This window comes from Nannospalax galili, unplaced genomic scaffold, assembly GCF_000622305.1.
Source record: "Nannospalax galili isolate Female #2095 unplaced genomic scaffold, S.galili_v1.0 scaffold923, whole genome shotgun sequence".
Classification (NCBI taxonomy): domain Eukaryota; kingdom Metazoa; phylum Chordata; class Mammalia; order Rodentia; family Spalacidae; genus Nannospalax; species Nannospalax galili.
The window spans coordinates 2,348,454-2,374,817 of NW_008349753.1; the positions used below are offsets into that span (position 1 = coordinate 2,348,454).

At 43.2% G+C, this 26,364-nt stretch overlaps 1 protein-coding gene across 2 annotated transcripts; it reads right to left on the minus strand.

The window, feature by feature from the left end:
• Positions 1–26,286, minus strand: Tpmt (thiopurine S-methyltransferase). Of its 2 annotated transcripts, XM_008847067.3 has the most exons (9): positions 26,122–26,284; positions 20,668–20,851; positions 18,587–18,679; positions 12,927–13,059; positions 10,443–10,495; positions 8,480–8,554; positions 4,463–4,548; positions 1,926–1,970; positions 1–403 (listed from the first exon to the last, which is right to left on the minus strand). In XM_008847067.3, exons 2-9 carry the CDS (start codon positions 20,805–20,807, stop codon positions 291–293), a joined length of 738 nt encoding a protein of 245 aa, XP_008845289.1. In that variant the 5' UTR covers positions 20,808–20,851; positions 26,122–26,284; the 3' UTR covers positions 1–290. The 2 variants fall into 2 exon arrangements, with proteins under 2 accessions (XP_008845289.1, XP_008845290.1); XM_008847068.3 differs by lacking the exon at positions 8,480–8,554 and having other exon boundaries at positions 26,122–26,286.
• Between the last annotated feature and the right edge of the window lie 78 nt (positions 26,287–26,364).

Below are 26,364 nucleotides of genomic sequence, written 5' to 3' on the forward strand. Positions count from 1 at the left end.
TTACATTTTTCTTTTGGTTTTTAATTATAGAGAAATACAGGCTGAGCATAAAAAAATTCCCGCAATATGTAAAAAAGACACAGGCATTTAATGTTTTTCCCCCATCACATGCTCTTCTCCAAAGGAGCTGCGTTTAACCATTTAGTATTCAATTCCATCTAAAAAGTTATATGCATTTTTGAGCAAAAAAGAAAAAAAATCTATAGAGAATGAAAAAAATTAAAGTCATTATATTTTCAAGCCTTAATATAATTTTGAATTGCTCAAAAACTCACAGGCAATTGCTGTTTTTACTTTTCTGTAAGGAGATACAATTTTTCAAAAAGGCAGTCAATGCCCCACTCTCTGTGTTGTTCTTTAAAAGCATCAGTCTCCTCAAGGCAACGAATAGTGCATTTTGGACCTGAAACAAGAAAGGTTACAAATTAAAATATTATGAAGGACATCAGAGATGCTTCTAGAAAAACTCTAGATGATTTTGTGGCTGAAAATCTTTCCCTCTTTTGTGGGTGTATATATGTCTGATGTATGTATGCATGTTAGTGTGTGTGTGTGTGTGTGTGTGTGTGTGTGTGTAGGCCAGAGGCTGTTGTTGGGCATCACCTTATCTTTTGAGACAGTGTCTCTCATTGAATCCAGAGCTCATGGATTGGATAGACTGGCCAGCAAGCTCTGGAGATCCACCTGTGTTCCCTCTACCCCCAGCGCTATGGTTACAGTCATGTGCAACTGTGGCTGGCTTTTACATGGGTGCTGGGGATTCAAACTTTAGTCTTCGTGCTTGTATTGCAAGTACTTTACTGACTGAACCGTCTCCTCAGTCCTCTCTCTCCTTTTTTTTTTTGAGATAGGATCTCATGTAGCCTTGGCTGGCCTCAAACTCACTATGTAGCCAAGGTTGACCTTGAACTTCTGATTCTCCAGCATTAGCCTCCCAAGTGCTGGGACTACAGGCATACGACACCACATTGTTATGTGGTGCTGGGAACCAAAGTCAGGGTCTCATGCACACTAGACAAGAAAGAATTCTACCAACTGAGCTACAGCCCCAACCTTTTTCTTCTTTTTAATGGACATGGAAAAATACTAAAGGCAAATTTTCTGAGCTCTGATTCGTTATCATTTATAACTCCCAGGGGCAAAAACTCTCCAGGACACTTTTAAGTTGTTTTTTTTTTTTCATTGTTGTTTTTTGTTTTGAGACAGGGATTCACCTTGTCTTGCCTAGAACAAATTATGTAACTAAGGATGACCTCAAACTCACAGTCCTGCCTGAGCGCTGGGATTACTGGGTATACTGCCATTCCAGGCTCCAAATGTCTTTATCATAAAACATACAGTTAAAAAGTCACATTCTAGAGACTGGTCCCCTTTCCAAGATAAAACAGTCTTCAATAAAGTAGCTTCTACTTTTCAGAAATTGCAAATACTGCCAAGCATGATGGTGCATGCTTTTAATCCCAGCATTTGAGAGGCATAGGAAGGCAGATCTCTGTGAGTTCAAGGGCAGCCTGGTCTCCATAATGAGTTCCAGGCCAGTTGGGGCTATAGGGCAAGAGTTTTTTATCTCAAAAAAAAAAAAAAAAAAAAAAATGCATATACTAATGTCTCACTAGCAGCTCATAGTTAACTGTTTATTGATTTAATTCTATTTTTGAGATACGGTTTTGCTCTATGGTCCAGGCTCAGACTGGAACTTTCAATCCTTCTGACCTGGGTGCTTGGATTATAAGTGGGTTCACCAGGCTTGGTTTGCTGACTATATTTGAATTGGGGCACTGATGCCAAGCCTGAGGACCCAGGATTGATCCCTGAGACCCACATAGTTGAAGGGAGAACTGACTCCTAAAAGCTGTCCTCTGACCTCCACACGTGGGCACGCGTACACACATTAAATAAAGGCAATAAAAAGGAGCATAACTTACCAAATAACTTTTTAAGTTCAGCATCCGTAACATAAAACGGTGGGCCTAGGAAAAAAGAAGTCTGCTGAAAAACAATTTCTCTAAGACTAATTCCACAGACAAGTGAATTCTTACAGCCTCCTTCTCAGCCCATTTCAGTGATGTTAAGGATATTTATCATATATCTACTTAAATTTCATATAGGTGATGTGGCATGCCTTTATGATTTGCTTTGCTTTGTTCATTTGGGAGTGTATAGTTGTTTGTTTTGAGACAGGATCTCCTGTATTGGTCTGGTACTCACTAGCTAGTCAAGGATGACCTTGAACTTCTGATCCTCCTGCCTCCATCCCGAGTGCTGGGATTACAGGTATGTACTACTACATCTGGTTTGTGTGGTGCTGGGGGTCAAACTTGAGGCTTCATGCATGCTAACCGAGTACTCTACCGACTGAGTCACATTCTCAGCCTCTGATCTGGCTTTTGTACATCTCATAGCAAAGAAATAGCACAGTTCAGAAACACTGCAATCAGAGTGGGTGTCTCTCATCTTCGGGGCCGCTGGGTTCCTCTTTCCTACAACCTCTGCCTTACATACTCCTGTCACTCAGCTTTGAGCACCAGCTTTGAGAAATCATCCCTTCTGTCCCTTGGGAGGAGTATTCTGAGCCTCTGCCCAGACAAGCCTGTGGTGCTGCTTCCCACAAGCCTTCCTGGGCCTCCTGCTCATGTGTGGAGTTCAAGTGAGATGAGTGGAGCCAACTTCTGCCCCCACTAACTTCTGTTTCTTTCTGACTGCCTCAGACTTAATTAGGGACATTATGTTGCATCTTCCAATGAGTTTTTTTAGACTTAATTTATTCAAACAGAACAAAAAAAGACTAACACATGTAAATATTAATACAACAAGGCACTTAAGAAAAGATCGATTAAAAATCAAAGAGTTGAATGTTTTGGCTCATACCTATAATCCCAACACTTGGGAAGGAGAAGCAGCAGGATCAGGGGTTCTAGGATACCCTAGACTATGCAGTGAGCGCAAGGCCAACACAGGCTATGTAAACCTGTGTCTCAAAAAATAAAATAAAATATAAAATAAGATAAAAATAAAATAAAAATAAAATAAACAGGGAGCCAAGTGTGATGGTACATGCCTGTAATTCCAGCTCTCTGGAGTTCAAGGCACTACCTTAAAAATAGCTAACCAGACAAACATCTCTCCCCGCAAACAAACAAACAAGAATCAAATCAATCTTATACATTAAAAGTCTCAATATTTGGTTTCAACCCCTTGAAAATACAAGTGTGGCCATGGCAAATATGAAGCTTTGGTGTCCAAGTCTGGGATGTGGCTCAGTGGGAGAGCACTTGCCTAACACATAAAAGGTCCTATGTTCCATCCCCAGTACTGCAGAGGTTCCCCCCAAACACAGCCCGATGAGTCATCTTTTTTAGAAATTCAGTACAATGAGAGTCAGGCTGAGGGTATAACTTGGTGACAGTGTGCTCCCCTTGTATGCATGAGGCCCTGGCTTTGACCTCACCACTGCAAAACACAAAACAAAACCAACAAAACCAAAGAGAATCATCATAGAATAGAACAAATTAAAAAATTTCAGAAATTCAAAATAGTTTAGAGCTAGGCGTGGTGGCACACACCTTCATTCCGGGCACTTGGGAGACAAGTACAAGGCTCCATCTGAACCTGAGCTGTACAGTGAGATGTTGTCTCCAAAACAACAAAAATACCTTGTTGTAGAGATCTTCCCATAATCCCCGTACTTCCCCATGTCCCTTCCTAGTTAGTCTGACCCCTTGTGAAGCAGTATTTGTGTGTGTTAACATCTGCCATGCTTATCACCACCTCTGGGGACAGCAAGGCCACGCAAGACCCATGGCAGGCCAACCCAACTCCTCCTTCCTCCTAATCCACTTGTAAGAGTTCTCTTTACAACAGGATCATCCATTTCTTCCTTCCACAATCTGAGCTGTGGCTGATTAATAAAATGGGAAAGGAATGTAAGAAAACATGTACAGTGTGGGAAGAGAAAAAAATGTTTACTGTTCCTCTTAGGCCAGTGCAGAATTAGCTTCATGCTTTGTGGTCATTTGGATGAGACTGTCCCCCATAGGGGGACACTTGGTCCTCAGTTGCTGTTGCTGCCTGGGAGGTTACAGATCTTTAGGATGAAGTGCCTTGCTGGAGGAAGTTCATCAGTGGGGGAGGCTGTGGAGAGTTCACGGCCTTACCCCATTTCCAGTTTACTCTCTCTGCTCTGTGTTGGTGGTTGGAATGTGATTGGCTAGCTTCCTGCTCTGGCTGCCTGCTGCCATGTGGCCCCCACCACTATGGACTCCCTCTGGAGCTGTAAAGCCAAAATAAACTTTTTCTTCCATAAGTTGCTTTGGTTATGGTATTTTATTACAGCAACAAAAAGTAACTAAGACATGCACAAGTAGTATATTTCCTATGAGGTAAGGTAGGAAAAAGTAATTCTTACCCAGTCATAGAATTAAATCAGGAAATTAGGCAAGCAAAGAAACAAAACCAGTGTTACCTGCATGCTTTGTTGGATCATAAGAAAGAATAGCCAGGAGGTATTGGAACCCTTTTCTCAGTAGGGACAACATTATATCTGCATAGCTAGAAGGAGCACAAAAAAGTGTGTTACATTTCTCTACAGAGGTTGGAGGAGGATGCGGGGCAACGGAAGCCAGGATTTACTACCAACACGACGGAGTTTGAGTCTCCTAGAAATCAAATGAACTTGGTTCTTGTTTTTGTCTTTTGAGACAGGTTGACTTTAAACTAACAGTGTAGCCAAGAATGACCTTGAACTTTTGACATTCTGCCTTTACCTTCTGAGTGCTGGGATGATGGGCATGCCGTTTTATGAGGTGCCAAGGATGAAACCCAGAGCTTTGTGTTCTTGTTTTAAAATATTTTATTTATATTTATTTTATGTGTAGGAGTGTATTGCCTGCATGTAGGTAAGTGCAGCTGTGTTGTGAAATGCCCATGGAGGTCAGAAGAAGGGTGTTGGATCCCCTGGAAGCGGAGTTATGGCCGGCTGTTAGCGGCCATGTGGGTGCTGATTTTTGAACCTGGGTACTCTGTAAGAACAGCCAGTGCTCTTAACTGCTGGGCCATCTCTTCAGCCCCCTGTTCTTATTTTAAAAGCAAGAAATGTATCAAGTAAAGTATGTCCCTTGCCTCACAGTCTAAGCTGGGACACAGTAAAGATAGGAATAAAGCTGAAGCCTGGGGGCGGGGGTGGTGGTCAGATACCACAAAAGAACACAGAGAGGCTGACGTGGTCCTAGGGGGCTCAGTGACCTTGGACATAGGCTTCATGGAGGACCACTGCACTATTGTGTGCTCAAGGGCAGTGGCTCTCAGACCAAGTTAGGTACCAAAAGCACCTAAGTGCATGTTGAAAGATGCTTGAGCTCCATTCCACAGATTGACTCAGTAGGTTTGCTGTCAGCACTGGGATGCTGCCATTTAACAAGGATCCTGGGCAGCTAGGAGGTGCTGAATACAGTCCCTTTTATCTGGTTTGGGATATACGATGATGCAGGTAAAGTCTGAGGTAATAGGAAATAAAAGCTCTGTAAGCATGCAACGAACACTGTTGGGAGTCTGTTAGCAGGTGCCCCAGGGAGCAGGTGACGCTGCTTTTCTGCCGTCTGTAGGTTCAGAAGTGGGGGCATGATTGCCATAAACCAATGGACTGATCAGGAAGCAGGCTGGGCGAGGTACAGGACAACACCCACCTGATGTTTCCACTTGGAAACTGAATTAAGAGATGAAAGGGGAATTGCTGGTTAGCTGGGGTCGCTATAGTGAAAACTGCGGCTTTTGTGTAGTGGTTGGAACTGAAGTGGGTGAGTGTTGTCAGTGAGTCAGATGTGTGGGAAGCATGCTGGGTGTGGTTAGGGCACATCTATAATCTCAGGACCTGAGAGGCTGAGGCAGGAGTACTGTAAATTCCAGGACAGCCTGGGCTACATAATGAGTTTGAGGATAGCCTTGGTTACACAGAGACTGTCTGCAGAAAACCAAAAATAGGATGGAAGGGAGGAAGGGAAAGAGGGAGGGAGGGAGGGAGGGAGGGGAGGGAGGATAGAACAGGAAGTGAGGAAGCTGAGCAGTAAGGGTTCAGGGTAGGGGAGACACAAGGAGTTAGAGAGGTTTTAAGAAAGAGGTGGAGGAAAGAGCTGTTCCTGCTCTGAAGGGACAGTGTGGAATTAGGATAGACTATGAGGTACCTGTGCTTGAACCCCAGCTCCTCCTTTAACTAGCTGTGTAAGCTTGCCAAGTCTTTACCTCTGTGTGCCTTGGTTTCCTCACCTGTAATGGGTGAAGACTGGCTGGTCAGCAGCTCACAAGCTGTGAAAGGTTAATGAGTTGACATTTGAGAAGAGACTATGGTTAGCCCCTTTTTATTTTCCAGACACTGTCCTAACTCAGGACACCATGGGATTTCTTCCTTCAAAGTGACAGACCACCAAAGTAACCTTTTGAACAGAATCCTCCACGTTCTGACTCCCTCCTGCCCCCCACAAGGTAGTCTCACTTTATAGCCCAGGATGGCCTCTAACTCATTATGTAGCCTAGGCTGGCATCAAAAACTCATGGCAATTTTCCTGCCAGAACCTGTCAAGTGCTGGGATTACAGATGTGAGTCACCATGACATGGCTCTTGTTAAGAGCAGGTCAAAAGACCCTTGTCCCATGACAGTGATCAGTCAGACTGGCTCAGCCCTGTCTCCTGGGACTGGGAGACTTCAGACCTCTTGGAATGTGAACTTTCAATCAATCTCAGAAAGCTGGGAGAATTCTGGAGAGATGGATCAGTGATTGAGTTTTTAATGTTCTTCCAGAGGATAGGAGTTTGGTTCCCAGCATGCACATGGGATGGGTCACAACTGCCTGTACCTGCAGCTCCAGGGGACCCAATGTCCTCTTCTGGCCCCCGCAGGCACCTGCACACATATGTACATACACACACAGACACACACAAACACACACACATTAAATCTCAAAGTAGTTATTCTGGTATCAAAAGCCAAGCCAGCATGTTCCTGGATGTGCTTAGACTGAACACACACACATACATACATACACACACACACACACATACACACACACACACACACACACACGAGGGAAGAATGGCAGGGGAACTAGGAAGCATATAAAATCTCTGGCTAGGCTAGAGCGGAGTTCCCTAAGGAACTCTTTGAGATCATTTAATGTGGGCTCTCCATGGAGCAAACTGTAGGTTAGGTTAGAATCTCACTACAGGTACTAGTTGCCTAACTTGAGACATAATTTAATCTTTTGACCTTAGTTTTCTCATGTGCAAATTGGAATCAAGACAGCATCATGGAACTGCAGAGATGGCTCAGTGGTTAAGAGCACTGGCTGCTCTTGCAGAGGACCGGGTGTGGTTCTCAGCACCCACATGGCAGCTAACAAACTCTAGTTCCAGGGGATCTGACACTCTCTTCTGACCTCCAGAGGCATTTCATGCATGTGGTACACCTACATACATGCAGCCAAAGCATTCATACATATAAAATAAAAATAAATCAATCAAAAAGAATTTTTTTTTTTGGTCTTTTTGAGACAGGGTCTCCTTGTAGCCCCCAGCTGTCCTGGAACTCACTATGTAGACCAGGCTGAGAACTCACAGAGAACTCCGCCTGCCTCTGCCTCCCAAGTGCTGGGATTAAAGTTCTGCGCCACCATGCCCAGCTTCAAAAAGAATTTTTAAAGCCCCTCGGCCCTTTAAAGGGGGTGGAGAGATGGCTCAGTGATTAAGAACACTGGCTGCTCTTGCAGAGGGTCTGGGTTTGGTTCCCAACACCTGCATGGTGGCTAAATACCATCGTAACTCCAGTTGTAGGGATCTGATGTCCTCTTCTGAACTCCATGGGCATTGTATGACACATACATGTAAGCAAAACACTCATACACATAAAATGAAAACAAATTTTAAAAAGTTTTTTAAAAAGATAGTCTCAGGTCTGGAGAGACAGCTCAGCGGTTAAAAAGACTGTTCTTGTAGAAGACCTGGGTTCGAATCCCGGCACCCACATGGCAGTTAACAACTGTCTGTAACTCCAGTTCCAGGGGATCTGACAGCCTCTTCTGTCCTCCATGGGCATTGTACAACACAGGTGCACTTACCTACATGCAGGCAATATACTTATACACATAAAATAAAAATATTAAATTAAAAAAATATATATAAAAGACAGTCTCTTGTCACAGGGCTGTAAGGTGAGTTAAATGTGTTACCCCATTCTAAGTATTCCAAACAAAGCTTGGCACAGGGTCCAGGAACAGAGTGCAATGGGTATTACCAGTGCTAATGGTGATGCTAGCAGCAATATTCTACATTTGCACCCGAGTAAAGTGATGGTTAGAGAACTTGAAGACTTGGGCCAAGGCAATGTAACTTGCAAGTGACAGAGCACTGATCTGATAAATATGGTAAAATCCTACAGCTCCCGGAACTCAGCTTAACACAAAGAAAGTCAATATAATTAAGAAACCAGCTTACCATTCACGGTCACCTGGATTGATCGCCACCAATGCTCCTCGATCCCAAATCCTGTCAAATTTGCCAATATTTGCTCTGCTCAAAAGAAAGACAGGGCAGAGCATTTTATGCCAGAAAAATGAAATCTCAAACAAGCTGCCTGATGTTCCCCAGGGCAATGCTGGGTCGTCACCTGCCATCAAAGGATCAGGATCTCAAACCTGCTTTTCTTTATAGTCTAGAGGGGTGCACTGACCCTGGTGTGGGGCACTGTCCACTTCTAAGGGTTTCAGGAGGCTGAGGCAGCAGCCTCCTTGTTTTGCTGTGACTTGGAAATAAGGAGGAGGACCGGGGGTCAGCATGTGACAGCAGTCCCCAGCCCCTGGCTCAGGGACGAGGGACTATCAGGTGCCATCTTGCCTCCTTTTGTGCTCTGTAACTCATTAAACATTATTATTTTTTAAATTTCATGTGTATGAGTGTATTGTCTGCATGTATGTAAGTGAACCCGTGTTGTGCAATGCCCACAGAAGTCAGAAGGGGGCATCAGATACCCTGGAACTGGAGTTACAGACAGTTCTTACCTGCCATGTGGGTGCTGGGAATTCAACCAAGGTCCTCCATAAGAGCAGCCAGTGCTCTTAACCACTGAGCATCTCTCTAGCTCCTGTGTAACTCATTTTTGTTATAGGCCCAGGTGCCAGGTAGAAGGCAGTCTTCCTCCTCCCACCTTTGCTCCACCTGCCCTGGGTTGTAATAATGATTTTCAAAGTTTGGGAGCCATCCACATGGAGCATACAAACAACTCTAAAGAATAGCTTCAAAACACAGACTCAAATCAATGTTTCTTGATGCAGCAGAAATGGATGGTGTAGTGAACAGAGCCTCACACTGCTGCAGCCCTGCCTAGCAAGGACCACCTTTATTTTTATTACTGTGTGTGTATGATGTGTGTGAGTGCAGGCACATGCATGCTAAAGCAAGTGCGGAGGTCAGAGGGTAACTTTTGGGAGTCAGTTACTTCCTTCTACCATGGGTTTCAGGGATTGAACTCAGAATACCAGGATTGTATGGTAAAGGCCTTTACCCAATGAGGCATCTCACTGGCCCAAGGACCACCTTCTTAAAAAAAAGAGATGAAGGCTGCAGGGAGACCCTGTCTCAAAGAAAGACCAAAAAAAGAGAAAAAGAGATGGGGTCAGGCATGGTTGTGCACATCTTCAACCACAGCTCTCAGGACGCAGAGGCAGTTGGAACTCTGAGTTTCAGGCCAGCCTGGTTTACACATTGAGTTCTAGGTCAGCCTAGCCTGGTCTATACATCGAGTTCTAGGTCAGCCAGGGCCACACAGTAACATCTTGTCTCAAAACAACAACAAAAAAGAAACAAAACAAAGCAAAAAGAGCACATGGATGGGGACAAGGAAATGGTTCAATGGGTAAAGTGTTAACCAGCACGAGGACATGAGTTCAGATCGCCCAGAACCTACATGAAAGCAAGACATGACAGCCGTGGTCTGTAATCTGAATGCTCCTTGGGCAAGAAGGGAAGTGCACACGGGAGACTCCCAGGAATCTCTCTGGCCAGCTAGTCTGGTGTACACAGTGCTCAGACTTCATATCAAACAACGTGGAAAGCAAGGACCGGCATCTAAGGCTGTCCCTCTGACCGCCACTTGTGTGCCGTGGTATTCTCTCTCTCTCTCTCTCTCTCACACACACACACACATAAACAATCACTCACACATACACACACTCCTGCTCAAACAATAGAGCAGATGGAGTATCCAGAGGCTCATACTTTCATACTTGCACACTCGCTCACACCCAGCAAAGCAGATGGAGTATCCAGATGCACATACTTACACTCCCTCACATGCACATTTGCTCTCACACTTGCTTACATCCATACTCCTTCACATACTCACACTCACTCACATACACTCGCTCACAATAGAGCAGATGGAGTAGCTATCCAGTCCTACCTGGGGAGATCATAAATGCTGCAGCAGTACAATGAAATGTTCCCCGAAGAACTCTGTAACAAAACAATGCAAAAATTTGTTTTCCTGCTGAATTATGAAACATTTGAATGGCCAAGGAAATAAAATAAGGCTCCAGCAAAGCCAAGGAGATGGAGAGAATGCATACTAAATACTTGTTCTTTTAAAACCTGGATGGTATGGCTCAGGGGCCAGAGGTGATTGCCACCGAGCCTGATGACCTGAATTCATTCCTGGGCCCTACATGGTGGAAGGAGAGAACCAACTCCCAAAAGTTATCCTGTGGCCTCCACACAAGTGCTAGGGCATGTGTACACACATACACACACACACACACACACACACACACACACACAAACATAATAAAAACAATTTATTTAAAAAAATAAAATAAAGCTGGGCATGGTGGCACACGCCTTTAATCCCAGCACTTGGGAGACAGAGGCAGGCAGATCTCTGTGAGTTCAAAGCCAGCCTGGTCTACATAGTGAGTTCTAGGCCAGCTGGGGCTAAGGGGGACCCTGTCTCAAAAAACACCAAAAAAAAAATAATAAAATAAAATAAAACCTATATGGAGTTCAACAGAAAATCATAGAGAGGGTACCCTAGAAGAATACTGGGCTAGCTATTGTTTATTTCAAGGTCATAAAATCTGGCAAGGCAATGTTTACCTGAGTAGAGTCCTGACATTTCCCTCTACTAAAGATAAACCCACAGTCAATCAATTATCAGGCATGCTGACACAGAACACTCAGATACTTTAAAGTTAATTCAGGGAAAATGCAGTTTTGCCCATTCCCACCCCTCTTCTCTCAATTATTCAGTAAATGAGCACTGATGTACTGAGCAGCTAGCATGGAGGACCTACTTCTGATTCTAGATAACAGATATGAATTGGTCACAGTCTCCAAGTACAGGCTGCCACAGCAGAGCATCACAGGTATGGAACAACCTTATGACACAGAAAGGCCCCTGTGGGGATGGCTGTGCCCCAAGAACAGTGTGAACAGCAAGGACAGGGCAGGAACCGCCTGGGAGCACTGAAGATGGATGGACAAGAGACCTCGTGTAGCACGTCTTGATGCATCTGCTAAGACTGGAGTGGGAGGGGGACTGGGGCACACTCCAGAGAGAGTGATGTGTGGCCAACTTGGGACGTCCAGCCCCAACAATTGAGGTAAAGGGTTGGGTGGACAGTCTGAAAGAGGTGCTAACACGTATTTCCAAGAAGAGGAGGGGACTGTGGAGACTAGCCTGAAAGCATGCTGGGGTCATTTGAAAGAGTGGGGGGCCTTGAGATAGGGAGAGATCAGATTAACCTGGGGTGACATTGTTGCTTGGGGAATTTTTTAATGATTCACAGAGGGTTTGAAATATTCAACTATGGCTGGGAACCACTCCCCTGAGGGATCTGGAAGCAGGCCACCTCTTTAGACAGAAGAAAACACCTAAAATTCTGAGATGATTTAAGATCAGGTTAGGGGAAGCTATAAAACAAAATGTTGGGAGCTGGAGAGATGGCTCAGTGGTTAAGAGTAGTGACTACTCTTGCAGAGGACCTGTGTTTGGTTCCCACCACCCACAACCATTCTTAACTCCAGTTCCAGGCGATCTGATGCCCTCTTCTGACCTCCTTGGGCATTGCCCAACACAGGTGCACTTACATACATGCAGGCAATATACTCATATACATAAAATAAATTAAAAAACCCAAAACAACAAATTATTTAAAAAACAAAAACAAAACACCGGGCATGGTAGTGCATGCCTTTAATCCCAGCACTCGGGCGGCAGAGGCAGGTGAGGCAGATCTCTGTGAGTTAGAGGCCAGCTTGGTCTACATAGTGAGTTCCAGGCCAGCTGGGGCTACAGGGAAACCCTGTCTCAAAAAGACAAAAAAAACAAAAAACAAAAAAACAAAAAAACAACCAAACCAAAGTGCTGCCAAGTCTACTTTGATTTGTTTCAATATTTTGAAGAGTATTGGTGAGGGACCAAATACACAAGCAGACAGTAGCCAGACCATTTCTGATGACAGGACTCTGACCCACAGCCTCTGGAGCAACCCAACAAATAACTGCCAGCTTCCCCCGTCTTTACCATCCTGCTTCCAACTTAGATTGGAGAAAGCCAAACACACTCCCCAAACCAAAGCAGGATGCCAGACCCCACCTTCGCCCTCCAGCATCCACAGTGAGCCTCTACTTTGTGCACAGCTGAGGTTTTCATTTTTTCTCTACTGTGCAGCCTCCTGCTCCTCTCCCTGCCTTTGTGTCTTAGCACAGGGAATGGCTCTCTTTCCCAATGAACAGCCTCAGTGTGCTATTGTCGGATGGCTTCTTCTCATTTTCATGTTATTACCTGAAGCAAGTGAAGAACTATTGTACAATATCTTCATTTACTCATACTACAAAAAAATCACTATTGTGAGGTGTGGAAATAATATTTACCCAAATCAAAACAAACCTTAAACACTTTGGCGCCACTGATTTCTGGGATGGGTTCTTCTGAATAAGAAATATTTTGTTCTGCAAAAAATTCCCGTATCCCAAGTTCACTGATTTCCACTCCAACTACACTGTGGCCACGGTCTGCAAACCTGCACAAAACCATGTCAACACTTAAATTTTCACTTCATGTATACCACTAAATAAAAACCACAATAAACAGACGTTTTCTTTCCCTAGCTGGGGATACAGCTCAGCACATACCAGGTCCTGTGTTCAAACCACAACACAATAGAAAATAACAAAAGAACGAACTCCACGTTTTCCTTAATTTTAAGGGATTCATATTTTCATAAGACATTAATACAAATGTGTTTGGCTACAGGAAATACTTTTCAATTCCCCCAAATCAGTGCTGCCCATTAATTTTCTATGCAGATGGAAATGCCTACCCTGTGCTGTCCATAACAGAGCCATAGACCATGCTGGCCACCGAGCATCTGAGACGTGGTCAGCCTAGAGAGCTAAATTTTAAATTTTATTTGGTTTAAATTTAAGTAACCAAGCCAGATATGGTGTCACAGGCCACTAATTCCAGTACTGGGGAAGGTGAAGACCTTGAGTCTGAGGACACCCTGGATTATAGAGCAAGACTCTATTTCAAAATTTAAAGTTAAATTAATTTAATTTTTAAAAGCCATTCTGTCACACTGGAGTGCTCATCTCTGGATATCTCAACCATTTCTATAACGATCTCATATTTCTACTTATTTATAATAAACATGATTGAAAATATATCTTATTACCATATGCAAATAACTAATATTTTCCTAGTGAGCTCTGCAAGTGTAGATTTCACATTTTAGGGGTCTTAGACTCAAAAGATAACAATCATAGCAGTACAAACACTGAGGAACAGAAATAGTTTATGTCAAATTACAAGAAGAGTCAGCTCTACTATAACGTAGCATATCTCTAGCTATCATGCAAACACATCACAAAGCTGATGGGGGCCAGGTATGGAGTCACATGTCTATAATTCCAGCACTTGGGTGGTAGAGGCAGGAAGGTCAGTTCGAGGCCAGCGCTGAACAGCTCTATAACAAATTTGAGACTAGGTTGGGCTACATGAGACCCTGTCTCAAAAAACCAAAAGGGAGACTGGAGAGTTAGTTCAGTGGTTAAGAGCACTTGCTACTCCTGCAGAGGACCCACATTCTGTTTCCAGCATACATGTTGGATGGTCCACCTGTAACTCCAGCTCCAGGGGATCTGACAACCTCTTCTGGCCTCTGAAGTCACCAGAGGCCACATGTACACACCCCCCATATACATACTTAAAAATAAAATGATCTTTGGCCGGGTGTGGTGGCGCACGCCTTTAGTCCCAGCACTTGGGAGGCAGAGGCAGGCGGATCTCTGAGAGTTCGAGGCCAGCCTGGTCTCCATAGGGAATCCAGGCCAGCTAGGGCTATAGGGAGACCCTGTCCAAAAAGACCAAAGAAAAATAAATAAATAAAATGCTCTTAAAAAAAACAACAAAAACACCAAAAAGTAGGGATGAGAGGAGTGTGAAGAGCTTACTGCATGATCATGAGGAACTGAGTTCAGATCCCCAGCACCCACATAAAAAGCCAGGTATGGTAATGCCTGCCTATGATCCCAGTGCTGCAGGCAGAGACAAAAGGCTATCAGGGGCTCACTGGCCAGCCTAGCCAGTCAGTGAACTCTAGGTTTAGCAAGAGACCCTATCTTAAAAAATAAGGTGGAGAACAATAGAGGAAGACTCTTCTCATGGACCTATAGACTCCACATGTGTGCATGCACATGCGTGTGCACACACACACGCACATACACACACACACACACAACCCAAAGTTTGCCCATGCCACAAACCTAATAACCAGATAACATTGGTTTTACACATGTCAAACAGTTAAGTATTTTTAAAATATTTATTATTATTTTTAAAATTTTATTATTGTTATTATTTTTTTTTGGTCTTTTTGAGACAGGGTCTCCCTATAGCCCCAGCTGTCCTGGAACTCACTATGTAGACCAGGCTGGCCTTGAACTCCCAAAGATCTGCCTGCCTCTGCCTCCTGAGTGCTGGGATTAAAGGTGTGCACTACCACACCCAATTTTATTATTTTTATTTTATGTGTATCTGTATTGTGTGCATGTAGATAAGTGCACCCATGTCATGCAATGCCTGTGGAGGTCAGAAGAAGCTGTTGGATCCCCTGGGACTAGTGTTATGGACAGTTGTTAGCTGCCATGTGGGTGCTGGGATTCAAACCCGGGTCTTCTGCAAGAACAACCAGTGTTCTTAACTGCTGAGCCATCTTTACAGCCCCTATTTATTATTTTTTTACGTGTATGAGTGCACTGCCTGCATGTACATAAGTGCACCCATGTTGTGCAATGCTCAAGGGGGTCAGAAGAGGGTGTCAGGTTCCCCTGGAACTGGAGTTACGGATAGTTGTTAGCTGCCACGTGGGTGCTGGGACATTTCTTAAAAGAAGACATGCAAATAGCCAGCAGGTATAAGAAAGGGTACGCAGCACCAGGCATCACTGAGGAAATGTGTATGAGTATCTTGGTGGGTATTATCACTTCACACTTATAAGAATGGGATTATTAAAAAAATACAGAATAACAAATGTTAAGAAGGATGTGGAGATAAAAGGAGCCCTGCACATTGTGGGAATATAATACTAACATAGATGGGCTGAGGATGTGGTAGACTGCCTGCCTAGTGGGTACAAAGCCCTGAGTTTGATCCCAGAACCCCATGAACTGGGTGTTGTGTTAGATGCCTATAATCCCAGCACTGGGGAAGTAGAGGCAGGAGTATCAAAAGTTCTTGGCCATATGAGTTTGAGGCCAGCCTGAGATACGTGAGACCCTATCTCAAAAATGAATGAGAGCCGGGCATGGTGGCGCACGCCTTTAGTCCCAGCACTTGGGAGGCGGAGGCAGGTGGATCCCTGTGAGTTCAAGGCCAACCTGGTTTACATAGTGAGTTCCAGGCCAGCAGGGGCTACAGGTAGACCCAGTCTCAAAAAAGAAAAGAAAATGAATGAGTGAATAAACAAACAAGCACAATTTGTACAGCCATTGCAGAAAATGGTATAGAGGTCCTTCCAACTAAAATTGGCACTGCCATTGGTTCAGCAGCTCTGCTTCTGGGTCTGCAGCTAAAGGGTGTGAAAGCAATACATTGAAAACAATCCGAGCTGTGGTCGTTAATCCCAGCACTCGGGAGGCAGAGGCAGGCGGATCTCTGTGAGTTCATAGTTAAGTATTAAAGAAATAGTGTAACATAGCACTGGCCCTGGATTAGGCCAGAAGTTAACTTGTAAAGTGTGGGCTAGGAAGTCTGCAGTTTGAGTTATTGTGACTTGATGGAAGGGGGAAAACTGAATGGAAAGGGAGTGTGGAGGGGAGAGGCTGGGCCTGGGTAACGGAGGTGGGTGATGTCTGAGGTGTGTGCATGTGTGTGGTCTGTTCCTAAGTAGCTTAATTCATCCTGGCAGAGTCTGGCTTTTACTGAATATTTTTTTCAGAAGAAATCACTGGTAAATGAATGTGAAATTCACATGATCAAGCTGTTCTCTAATATATTGACTGAGTTAGAATGGAATTCACATCTTCAAAACAAGAACAAGATGGACTGTACCTATCCGCTACACAAGAGTGATTGTTCTCAGCGGGGGCAGAGCATGAACTATTTATAGTTCTAAAATGAAATGATTTAATAACTTATATTTCATCTTCTCTGGAAATTTGGACACCAGCATGTAGAGAATATTTTTAAAATTTATTTTGAGGTTACAAAATAGAAGCAAAATTATCCAAACTGACTGGACATGTTTTTATGTTCCACTCAACACATGAAGCGTAGCCTGCAATACAGGGAATAAAAATAAAACAAAGTTGGGTGTGGTGGCACCTTTAATCCCACCACTTGGGAGGCAGAGGAGGCAGGTCTCTGAGTTGGAGACCAGCTTGGTTTACAGAGTGAGTTCTAGGTCAGCAGGAGATACATAATGAGACTCTGTCTCAAAACAAAACAAAATCCCAAAGGAAAACAACAACTCCCCCAAAAGAAACATAAACAAGAAAATGAAACCCTAAAACAACTTGAATATTTCATTCAGTGCTTTTTGGTCTTCATTTCTGGTGAGTTTATCTACTCATATCCAGTGTCTGTATAGACTACATACAGAGGTTAGTTATGTAAGTGAAAAATTCTCTAATATCCTAACTTAGATGCAATTACAGTAGCTCAGTTCTGCCATCTCAATTCTTACTATTTTGAGGTTCAAGAGAATGAACCCCAGGCCTGTGCATGCTAGGCAAGTTCTCTCCCACTGAGCTGCATCCCCAACTCCTTGATGTTTTTGTTACAAACATCCTTAAGACCCCCCAAATATTCAACAATCACCCATAGGTGGCTAAGCTGTTTCATTGATGTTGCCTAAAATCTCTGCTAGAGCAACACAGTTCCCAGCGATGATAGCATCTCCCAGACCATCTATTTAAAGAGTTGATTTGTCTCTCACAGGTAGTTCCCAAAGTCATTCTCCTGGTTTGGTGTGTTGGTTAAAACATAGGTCTAGTAATAAATATCATTCTCAATGTCATGGCCACACATGAATCTCAGACTGTAACAGACTTTTAACCTATGCTCTTAGCAGCAAGATGAGGCTGTGGGCTGCAAAACCTGTACCCTTTCTCCTGGAGAATCAACTCCAGATGCAGGCATGCTTTGTGGTAGGTCACCGGTATTTACATGGGGAACAGAGCATTTTAAAGTTAGTATATTTTACATTTGCTAACCTTTTCCATACAACTTTTATTCTTTCCTGTTTAATGATTCAACTTCTCAACATTAAAGCTTATGTCTTGTGGGTGTTTGTGACTGTGTATTATCATTATAGTAATGTTTTGTGTAAAAAATGATTTCTTTGTTTGACTTAAGGTAACCTGTAGTAACAGTGAACTCTTTTTATAGGGAATTTTTCACAAGGATGACTCTCATCACTACTGGTTTTATAACAGTGATTCATGATTACAAAAACGTGTTTATTCATGGGGATGGGGAGGAGAATTGAGCTGAACTCTGGGCTATAAACACTGCCCTGCCTAAAGCTTGTAATATACTTCGAATTTTCTGTTGACTTCCATTTCAAATATCCAATTATTTATATTTCTAAAGCACCTGTAATAATTAAATCATGGACAAAGATCCAGAAGACACAAAGGGAAGACTGTTTTTTCCCCCACGGATTTCAAACTAGTTTATTTCCCAAATGCTGAGGTTACAGGTGTGCACCACCACCCCTGGCTTAGGCAACACTAGGGATTGAACCCAGGGCTTTGTGCATCCTAGGCATTTACTCTACCAACTGAGCTAAGTCTTCAGGTCCCCAAAGTAGGTTTTTTTCCCCTTTGAAACAAAATATAGAAAAACAACACCATACCCAATTTAGTTTCCACTCTTACTGTCTGAAAATACTATCTTTAATTTTGTAACCATCCAAGAGTCCACTAAAAATAAAGAATCCCTTGCATTTCCTGAGAATTGGATTTTTTTAACCTATAGCCTGTTAAGTATCCACCCCTAAGAATTAATCGTCAAAGACTAGTTTATTAATGTACACATGCACATACCATTTCATCTCAACAGCTTTTCCACAGAGAGGAAAAAACACCCTCAGTCCACTCTCGCCTTCAAGAAAGGTATCCAAATACTTCTTTAATAGCCTGGGAAGAAAAAAGTTGCAGTGCTTGTTTTAATTAGCCCAATCCACAGAAGGGAGTGTAATTTATGACACTAAGAACTTTTCATGCATTATCTCAACACTCCCAACAATGTAATGAGTAGGTAACATTAATTATTATAACCCCCAATTTATGTATAAACAGAACAGCTAAGCAACTTGCTTTGTTTCACTTAGTACTTTGCTACTTAGTACTAAATCAGACTGACAACTTTTTTCATGACTGGGAATTAAAGACTGTTTATTTTTCCTTAACTGATATGTTTGGAAAATTCTGCACTAATAACCACACTTAACCTCTTTTGTTATTGTTATGAAAGTGATGTTGAGAGAGGAAACTCTGGATCTATAAATGTTTCAACATTTACTTCATGGAATATCCTCTAAGTAAGTTTAACTCTTTTTTTTTCTTTAATTTTACTTTCAATCAATCATCTATCTATCTTTCTATCTCTCTATCATCTATCTATCATCTATATCTATCTATCTATCATCTATTTATCATTTATCTATCAACCATCTCTCATCTATCTATAATCTATCATCTATCTATCATCTATCGATCAACCATCTATCATCTATATCTATCTATCTATCATCTATCTATTTATCATTTATCTGTCAACCATCTCTCATCTATCTATAATCTATCATCTATCTATTTATCATCTATTGATCAACCATCTATCATCTATATCTATCTATCTATCTATCATCTATCTATCATTTATCTATCAACCATCTCTCATCTATCTATAATCTATCATCTATCTATTTATCATCTATTGATCAACCATCTATCATCTATATCTATCTATCTGTCTATCATCTACCATCTATCTATCTATCATTTATCTATCTATGTGTGCATGCTCATGCCATGGCACATACGTGGAAATCAGAGGATAACCTGTAGGAATTAGTTCTCTGCTTCTACCATATGGGTCTGAGGGATCACACTCAGGTCATCAGGCTTGGTAGCAAGTGCCTTTCTTTACCCACTGAGCCATCTTGCTCAGATGTAAGTATAAGCATTGCTTCAGCATCTACTGCATGTATGAACACATATGACCAGTAAGTAGAAGCCATAGGTGTTTCTAAAAGGAAATCTATTTCACAAATCTAAGATGTCATTATTTGTAAGTCATATCAACACTAAGATGAAAACCTCACTGTCGTAAAACTCTGGTGTGCTACAGATACAGACTGACTTCAGAGATGCTACATATGAAAAGACTAAATGTGCATCTGAAAATCAACCTCAATGTATTTGTATATTTTTATTTTAAAATCAATTTTTTAAAACTAGGTTCTCATGGAGCCAAACACTGGTATCAAACTCACTATGTAGCAATGATAACTTTACACTTCTGACCCTCCTACCTCCACCTCCTAAATGCTGGGATTATAAGCATGTGCCACTGTTCTAGTTTGCCTTCAACTGCTGTAACAAAACATTCTGGCCAATCCTAACTTCGTGGTGGGGGATTATTTGGCTTACATCTCTCAGGTCACAGTTCATCACTGAGGAAGTCCAAGGTAGGAACTCAGGGCAGGAACCTGGAGGCAGGGGCTGAAGCACAGGCCATGGAAGAATGCTGCTTACTGGCTTGCTTTCCTGGGCCTGTGCTCAACCTGCTTTCTTATACAATACAGGAACACCTGCCCAGAGGTGGCACCACCCACAGTGGGCTCGCCCTCATATATCACTCATCAAGAAAATGCCCTACAGACATGGCCACAGCCCAGTCTGATGGAGGCAATTCCCCAATTGAGGCTCCCTCTACCCAGGTGTGTGAAGTTGACAACTAAAGCTCTCCAGCACAGCCTCCCTGCCTGGTTTAGTTCGGTGCAGGGATCAAACCTAGGGCTTCCTGTATGCTAGGCAAGCTCTCTACCAATTGAGCTACATCCCCACCAAGGTCAGCTTCTGATAAAGCATTTCTCTGTCAGAGAGCAAACATGTCTTACTGATGTCCTTGTTCCTGATGGAATGAGATGTGACGTCTCACCCACTTGTCTTGCCATTCTTCCAGGGTCAGCACTCGGTTTTTCTGCACCTCAGCATCTGGGTACTCTTTAACAGCAACTGAACTTCTTGTATCAGCCATAGTTTGGGGGTCACCTTAGTCTCGTAGGCTGATGTCTCCTGTGCCTAAATGGAAAATATCTGTAATGTTATCATTTAAAAACATTGCAATTGTTCTGATGAACTACATGAAAACCTATTGCCCTTGGTAATATAGCTTTAAAAAAATTATTTATTTATTATTTTTATTTTAGGTATATGAGTGTATTGCCTGCATGTGTGTAAGTACACCTGTGTCATGCAGTGCCCATGGAGGTCAGAAGAGGGTGTCAGATCCCCTGGAACTGGAGTTATGGACCATTGTTAGCTGCCATGTAGGCACTGGGATTGAACCTGGGTCCTCTGCAAGAGCAGTTAGTGCTCTTTTTTAAAAAAATATTTTATTTATTATTTTTATTTTATGTGTATAAGTATGAGTGTATTGCCTGCATGTGTGTTAGTGCACCCATGTTGCGCAATGCCTGCAGAGGACAGAAGAGGCCGTCAGATCCCCTGTAACTGGAGTGATGGACAGTTGTTAGCTGTCATGTGGGTGCTGGGATTCGAACCTGGTCTTCTGCAAGAACAACCAGTGTTCTTAACTGCTGAGCCATCTCTCCAGCCCCACAATATGGATTTTTAAAAAATTTATTATTTTATATGTATGAGAGTATTGCCTGCATGTGTGTAAGTGGCACCTGTGTCATGCAATGCCCTCGGAGGTCAGAAAAAGCTGTCAGATACTCTGGAACTGGAGTTACAGATAGTTGTTAGCCACCACCTGGGTGCTGGGAATCCTTTGCAAGAGCAGCAGATGCTCTTAATCACTGAGCCATCTCTCCAGCCTTGGCAATTTGGCTTTAAAAAATATCTCAGTATGCAAGCCAGGAAGCACATGCCTGTAATTTCAGCACTCAGGAAACAGAGAGGCAAGGGGAATGCCACAAAATTGAATCCAGCCTGGTCTTTATAGTGGGTTCCAGGCCAGCCAAGGCTATACAGTGAGACCCTGCTTCAAAAACAAACATTTTCAATATCCAATAAACAATACACAAAAACTACATTTCAGTGAATCTAGTAGTAAGATATAAATCATTATTTGATGTTAGGAAAGATCTTTAAAGAAACTGAACTATAGGGGCTGGAGAGATGGCTCAGCAGTTAAGAACACTGGCTATTCTTCCAGAGGACCTGGGTTTGGTTCCTAGCACTCACTTGGTGGCTAACAACCATCTGTAACTCCAGTTCCAGGGGATCCGACACCTTCTTCTGACCTCTGCAGGCATTATATGCACATGGTGCACTTACATACATGCAGGCAAAACACTCATAGGAATAAAACTAAAGTTAAAAACCAACCAACAAACCAACCAACCAACAAAAAGAAACTGAATGATAGCTTGAGTAAATGAACTTGACCTAACTTCAAAAGGGGAAAAAAAACACAAAAATCAAGCTCTCTAGAGTTTATGACTTTCATAAGCTTAAAGGTAGGAAAAGAAAGAAGTTTAAGAATGTGGACTAGGGCTTATCACCTATAAACACTAAGGTGTCATTACATAAGCAGAAATGCAAAATTCAAAACATTCTTTGATCTAAAATTGTCGAGGTCAACATGAAGCTCAAGACATCACCAATTCTGGAGCTTTTCGATGTCGATTTTTCAGATTAGGGATATTCAACTAGAAAGAAAAAAAAAACCCCACAAAAGTCAATATAAACATCTCCAAATCTCCCAAATCAGAAATACTTCTGACTCCAGGTATTTTGAAAGTGTTCAGCCTGTACTTTTATTTTCTTTGGGTTGGTCACTTTCCATAGATGGATCTTTCAATTCCTGATTGAAGAATTAAGTCCTTGGGGCCCCTGTTCTTCACCCACAAAAGCAAAGATAGAAACAGGAGAAGATCCCAGCAGTCAGCTTACCCTCTGTATTAGTCACTTTTCTGTTGCTGTGATAGGAACATTGACCCAAGCAATTTATAGAATGAAGAGTTTATTTGAGCTTATGGTTACAAATACTTGGATCCTATGGGGGACATTTTCATTCAAACCATCACATTCCACCCCCTGGTCCCCACAGGTTCATGATGATATAAAATGCAAAATGCATTTAGTCTAAAAGTCCCCACAGTCATTATCAGTCTCAATACTATTCAAAAGTCAACAGTCCAAAGTCCATTCTGAGACTCAGGTAAATATCTTAACTATAAGCCTCTATAAAAAGACAAATTACATGCTCCCAACATACAGTGGAACTGAATATACATTACCATTCCAAAAGGGAGGAATGTAGGCATAGTAAGGAAATACTGGACCAAAGCAAGACCAAAAACCAGCAGGACAAACACCAAATCCCATAGCTCCACATCCAACTTCTGGGATTTACTTCCAAAGAGCTTAGATGGCTCGGCTTCTCTAGCTTTGCTGCATGCAATGCACATCTCTCTCTTATGCTGGTACCACTCTCTGTGTACAGGTCTTCTTGGCAGATGTCTCACAGCTCTGGCATCACGAACTTCTTGGGGTCTCCACTGCCAACCAGGCTTCACCTTCACAGCTTCACACATTAGCTTTGCTGCATGCAATGCACATCTCTCTCTTATGCTGGTACCACTCCCTGTACGCAGGTCTTCTTGGCAGATGCCTCACAGCTCTGGCATCACGAACTTCTTGAGGACTCCACTGCCAACCAGGCTTCACCTTCACAGCTTCATGCAATGGCCTGTCAGGGCCTTCTCTAGGCAGGGGAACCCCTGCTGCATGCTGCCTGGCCTCAGCAGCTCTCTGAAACCATGGAAGAAGAACTGGTGACCCCTTCACTCTTACATCTTTCATGCCTCTAAAGCCAGCACCAGGTGAATGACACTGCCAATTTTGATGTTTGGGATGGACTCAAGCCTGCTTTATACATTTTAGAAGCTTTGCTCTTCAGTGGTCCCTGCAGCATTTTCCTTTCTTGAGTTGGAGGCTTAACTCGGTGTGATCTTGCCCTGGAGGCATTCTCTCCACTGTTTAAATCAGAATCTCTAGGCCCCTCCTTAATCACTTTAATTGCCAGGGCTCTAATACTTATCTTCCTAGTGCTCTTTTTTAATCCAAACTGAATTTCTTTCTGCCCCATTTTCTCTCTTTCACTGTAGATTTGCTTAATATTCACCATTAATAGCCACACTACCATTTCTACATTAGGCTGTCTCGAAATTTCTTCCTCCAGAGAAATTAGTCCATTACTTTTCAACTTAGCCTCAGGCAAGTTTTTAGGTAGAGGGCAGACTCCAGCCAGACTTTACCAAAATATCCAGAGAGCTGCTTAAGTCCTTATTTCCCTCTGGAACTACATTGTTCTCAGCACTGGTTTCTTCCAGGTGTTTACTGGAATGGCCTGTTAAGCTCTGCTTACAGTAAGTAACCTCTTTTCTAGCCCAAACTTCCAAAGTCTTCCACATTTCTTCAATAACCCCACATGGTCAGGTTCTTCACAGTCAATACCCCACTCCTGGTACCAATTACGGTATTAGTCACTTTTCTGTTGCTGTGATAGACACTGTGATAGAAACAATTTACAGTGGGAAGAGTTTATTTGAGCTTATGGTTCCAAATACTTGGATCCTACAGGGGACATTTTCATTCAAACCATCACAGCCCTGAACAGTGAATCCATGAATTTCCAGTGCGGTACTCCTTTCTTCAAGGCTGTGGGCTGGACCTTGCCATTCAGAGACTGTTTTACCAATAGCCCCCAGCCCCAACACAAGTCTAAGGATGTGACAAGGGGCAGACCTGGTTGTAAGAAGCTGACAATGAGACCCGGAAGTCATTGCTTCATGAACACTGGCAAGCACACTGCCACTGAGTTACATTCCCCCCCCCCCCCTAAGGAACTGAAGGGGCAGAAATATTCAGGTAAGGGAAATTGCAGATTCATTTGAATGATTAAGGAGATGCCTGTCTTTCCAAGATTCAGGTCAGTATAATACACAATTCGAAACTTCCTTTTAAATCACTAGTGATCAACATGATTATTGGTCATTCAAACTTAATGATTTTATCTACAAAACAGCAACAGCAAAATGGCACAAAAGTGCAATTTAAGGGAAGGGCCTCCTTTTGTTGCATGATTCAGCCTTAGGTCCTTAGGATTAAAGAAGACACACCTCCATCAATTCTGGGAACATAAATTCACGTCTCAGCAAGTATTAACAAAAGGCTTTTGATGATGTCAGAGGGTGACGATCCATATCCCACCCTCCCCAGTTCTCAGAGGACAATGGGAAGTTTCTGGTTATCATGGACAAAGAAAAGCAAGACAGTTGCACTTTTCCCATCTCTTATTTTCTGTAAGAAACTTTGGAAGCCAAAGTTCCCTCATAAAGAATTGCCCTACTGAAAATAAAAGGGAAGTTTAATCTTTAACCCCAGTGCAGCCTGGAATCACCCAGTGGAGAGTTCAGATTGTTACAGTATCACAAATATAATCACCTACCTAGTTGTTCTAATAGCATCGCAATGTGAGACAAGGTCTCCCTGTAGCCCCAGCTGGCCTGGAACTCATTATGTAGCCCAGGCTAGGCCCAATTTCAGGGTTCTGCTTGCCTCTTCGGTGCTGCCTCTGCCTCCTGAGTGCTGGGATTAAAGGCTTGCACCACCAAGCCTGGCAAAAGGTCTTTCTAAACACAATAAGGCGTAAAGTACAAGAGAAGGCAAATTTCACAGTAAGGCCTACTCATAAATGTTCACTGCAAATGCGCTCATTGGTTCAAGTTCTCTGCACCTTAAAAAACACCCGATTCTGCTTTAGGGCTTTTTTGGTTTGTTTTATTTTTCGACACAAGGTCTCATTATTTTAAGGCCTGGAATTCACTATATAGCCCAGGCTGACCTCCAACTCGCCACGATCCTCCTGCCTCAGATTCCTCATGTTGGGATTACAGGCCTGCGCCACAACGCCCGGCTTCTGCTTTAGTTTTAAATTTCGTTAAATTGAAGCGAAATTTCCCTGATTTACACAAATCCTGAGCACGGCTCAGTAATTGTTTCATACTTGAACATGCAACCTGTAACACACCATAGAGCGAGCCTGAGAATATTCACAATGCCCCAGCCACCCCCTCCATCTCTCCACAGAGCCCCCCACTCACTGTCGCAGTCTTGTAACCACCAGCCACACTCGTCAACGCTTTGGGGTCACTTAATGCATTCCGAACATTCGCAGCCTGACCTTGCTATTCCCAGGTTTCTCTCCTGCTCCTAGAGCCCGATTTCGGGCTGCGGATAGCTGGGTCATCCTTGTTTTTAGGGCACCCCACTCGGAAAAACCGCTCTTAAAGGCTCACAGAGTCCCAGTACTTCCTCACCTGCTAGTCCGTGACACCCAGGATCTCACCTCGCCGCCGCACGCTGCCGGTCTCTGCCACTAGGACTCTCAGGACAGCCGGGACGCGTAAGCCCCGCCCCCAGAAAGAGGGCGCTTCTGGGTCACACAGGCCCGGCTCAGACTTGCAAACCCCGCGCAGGACGTGCAGGCCCCGCCCCCATGGCGAAGCCCCGCCCAGGACACGCAGGCCCCGCCCCGAGAGAGGCGGCTCTGTCCGGGTTAT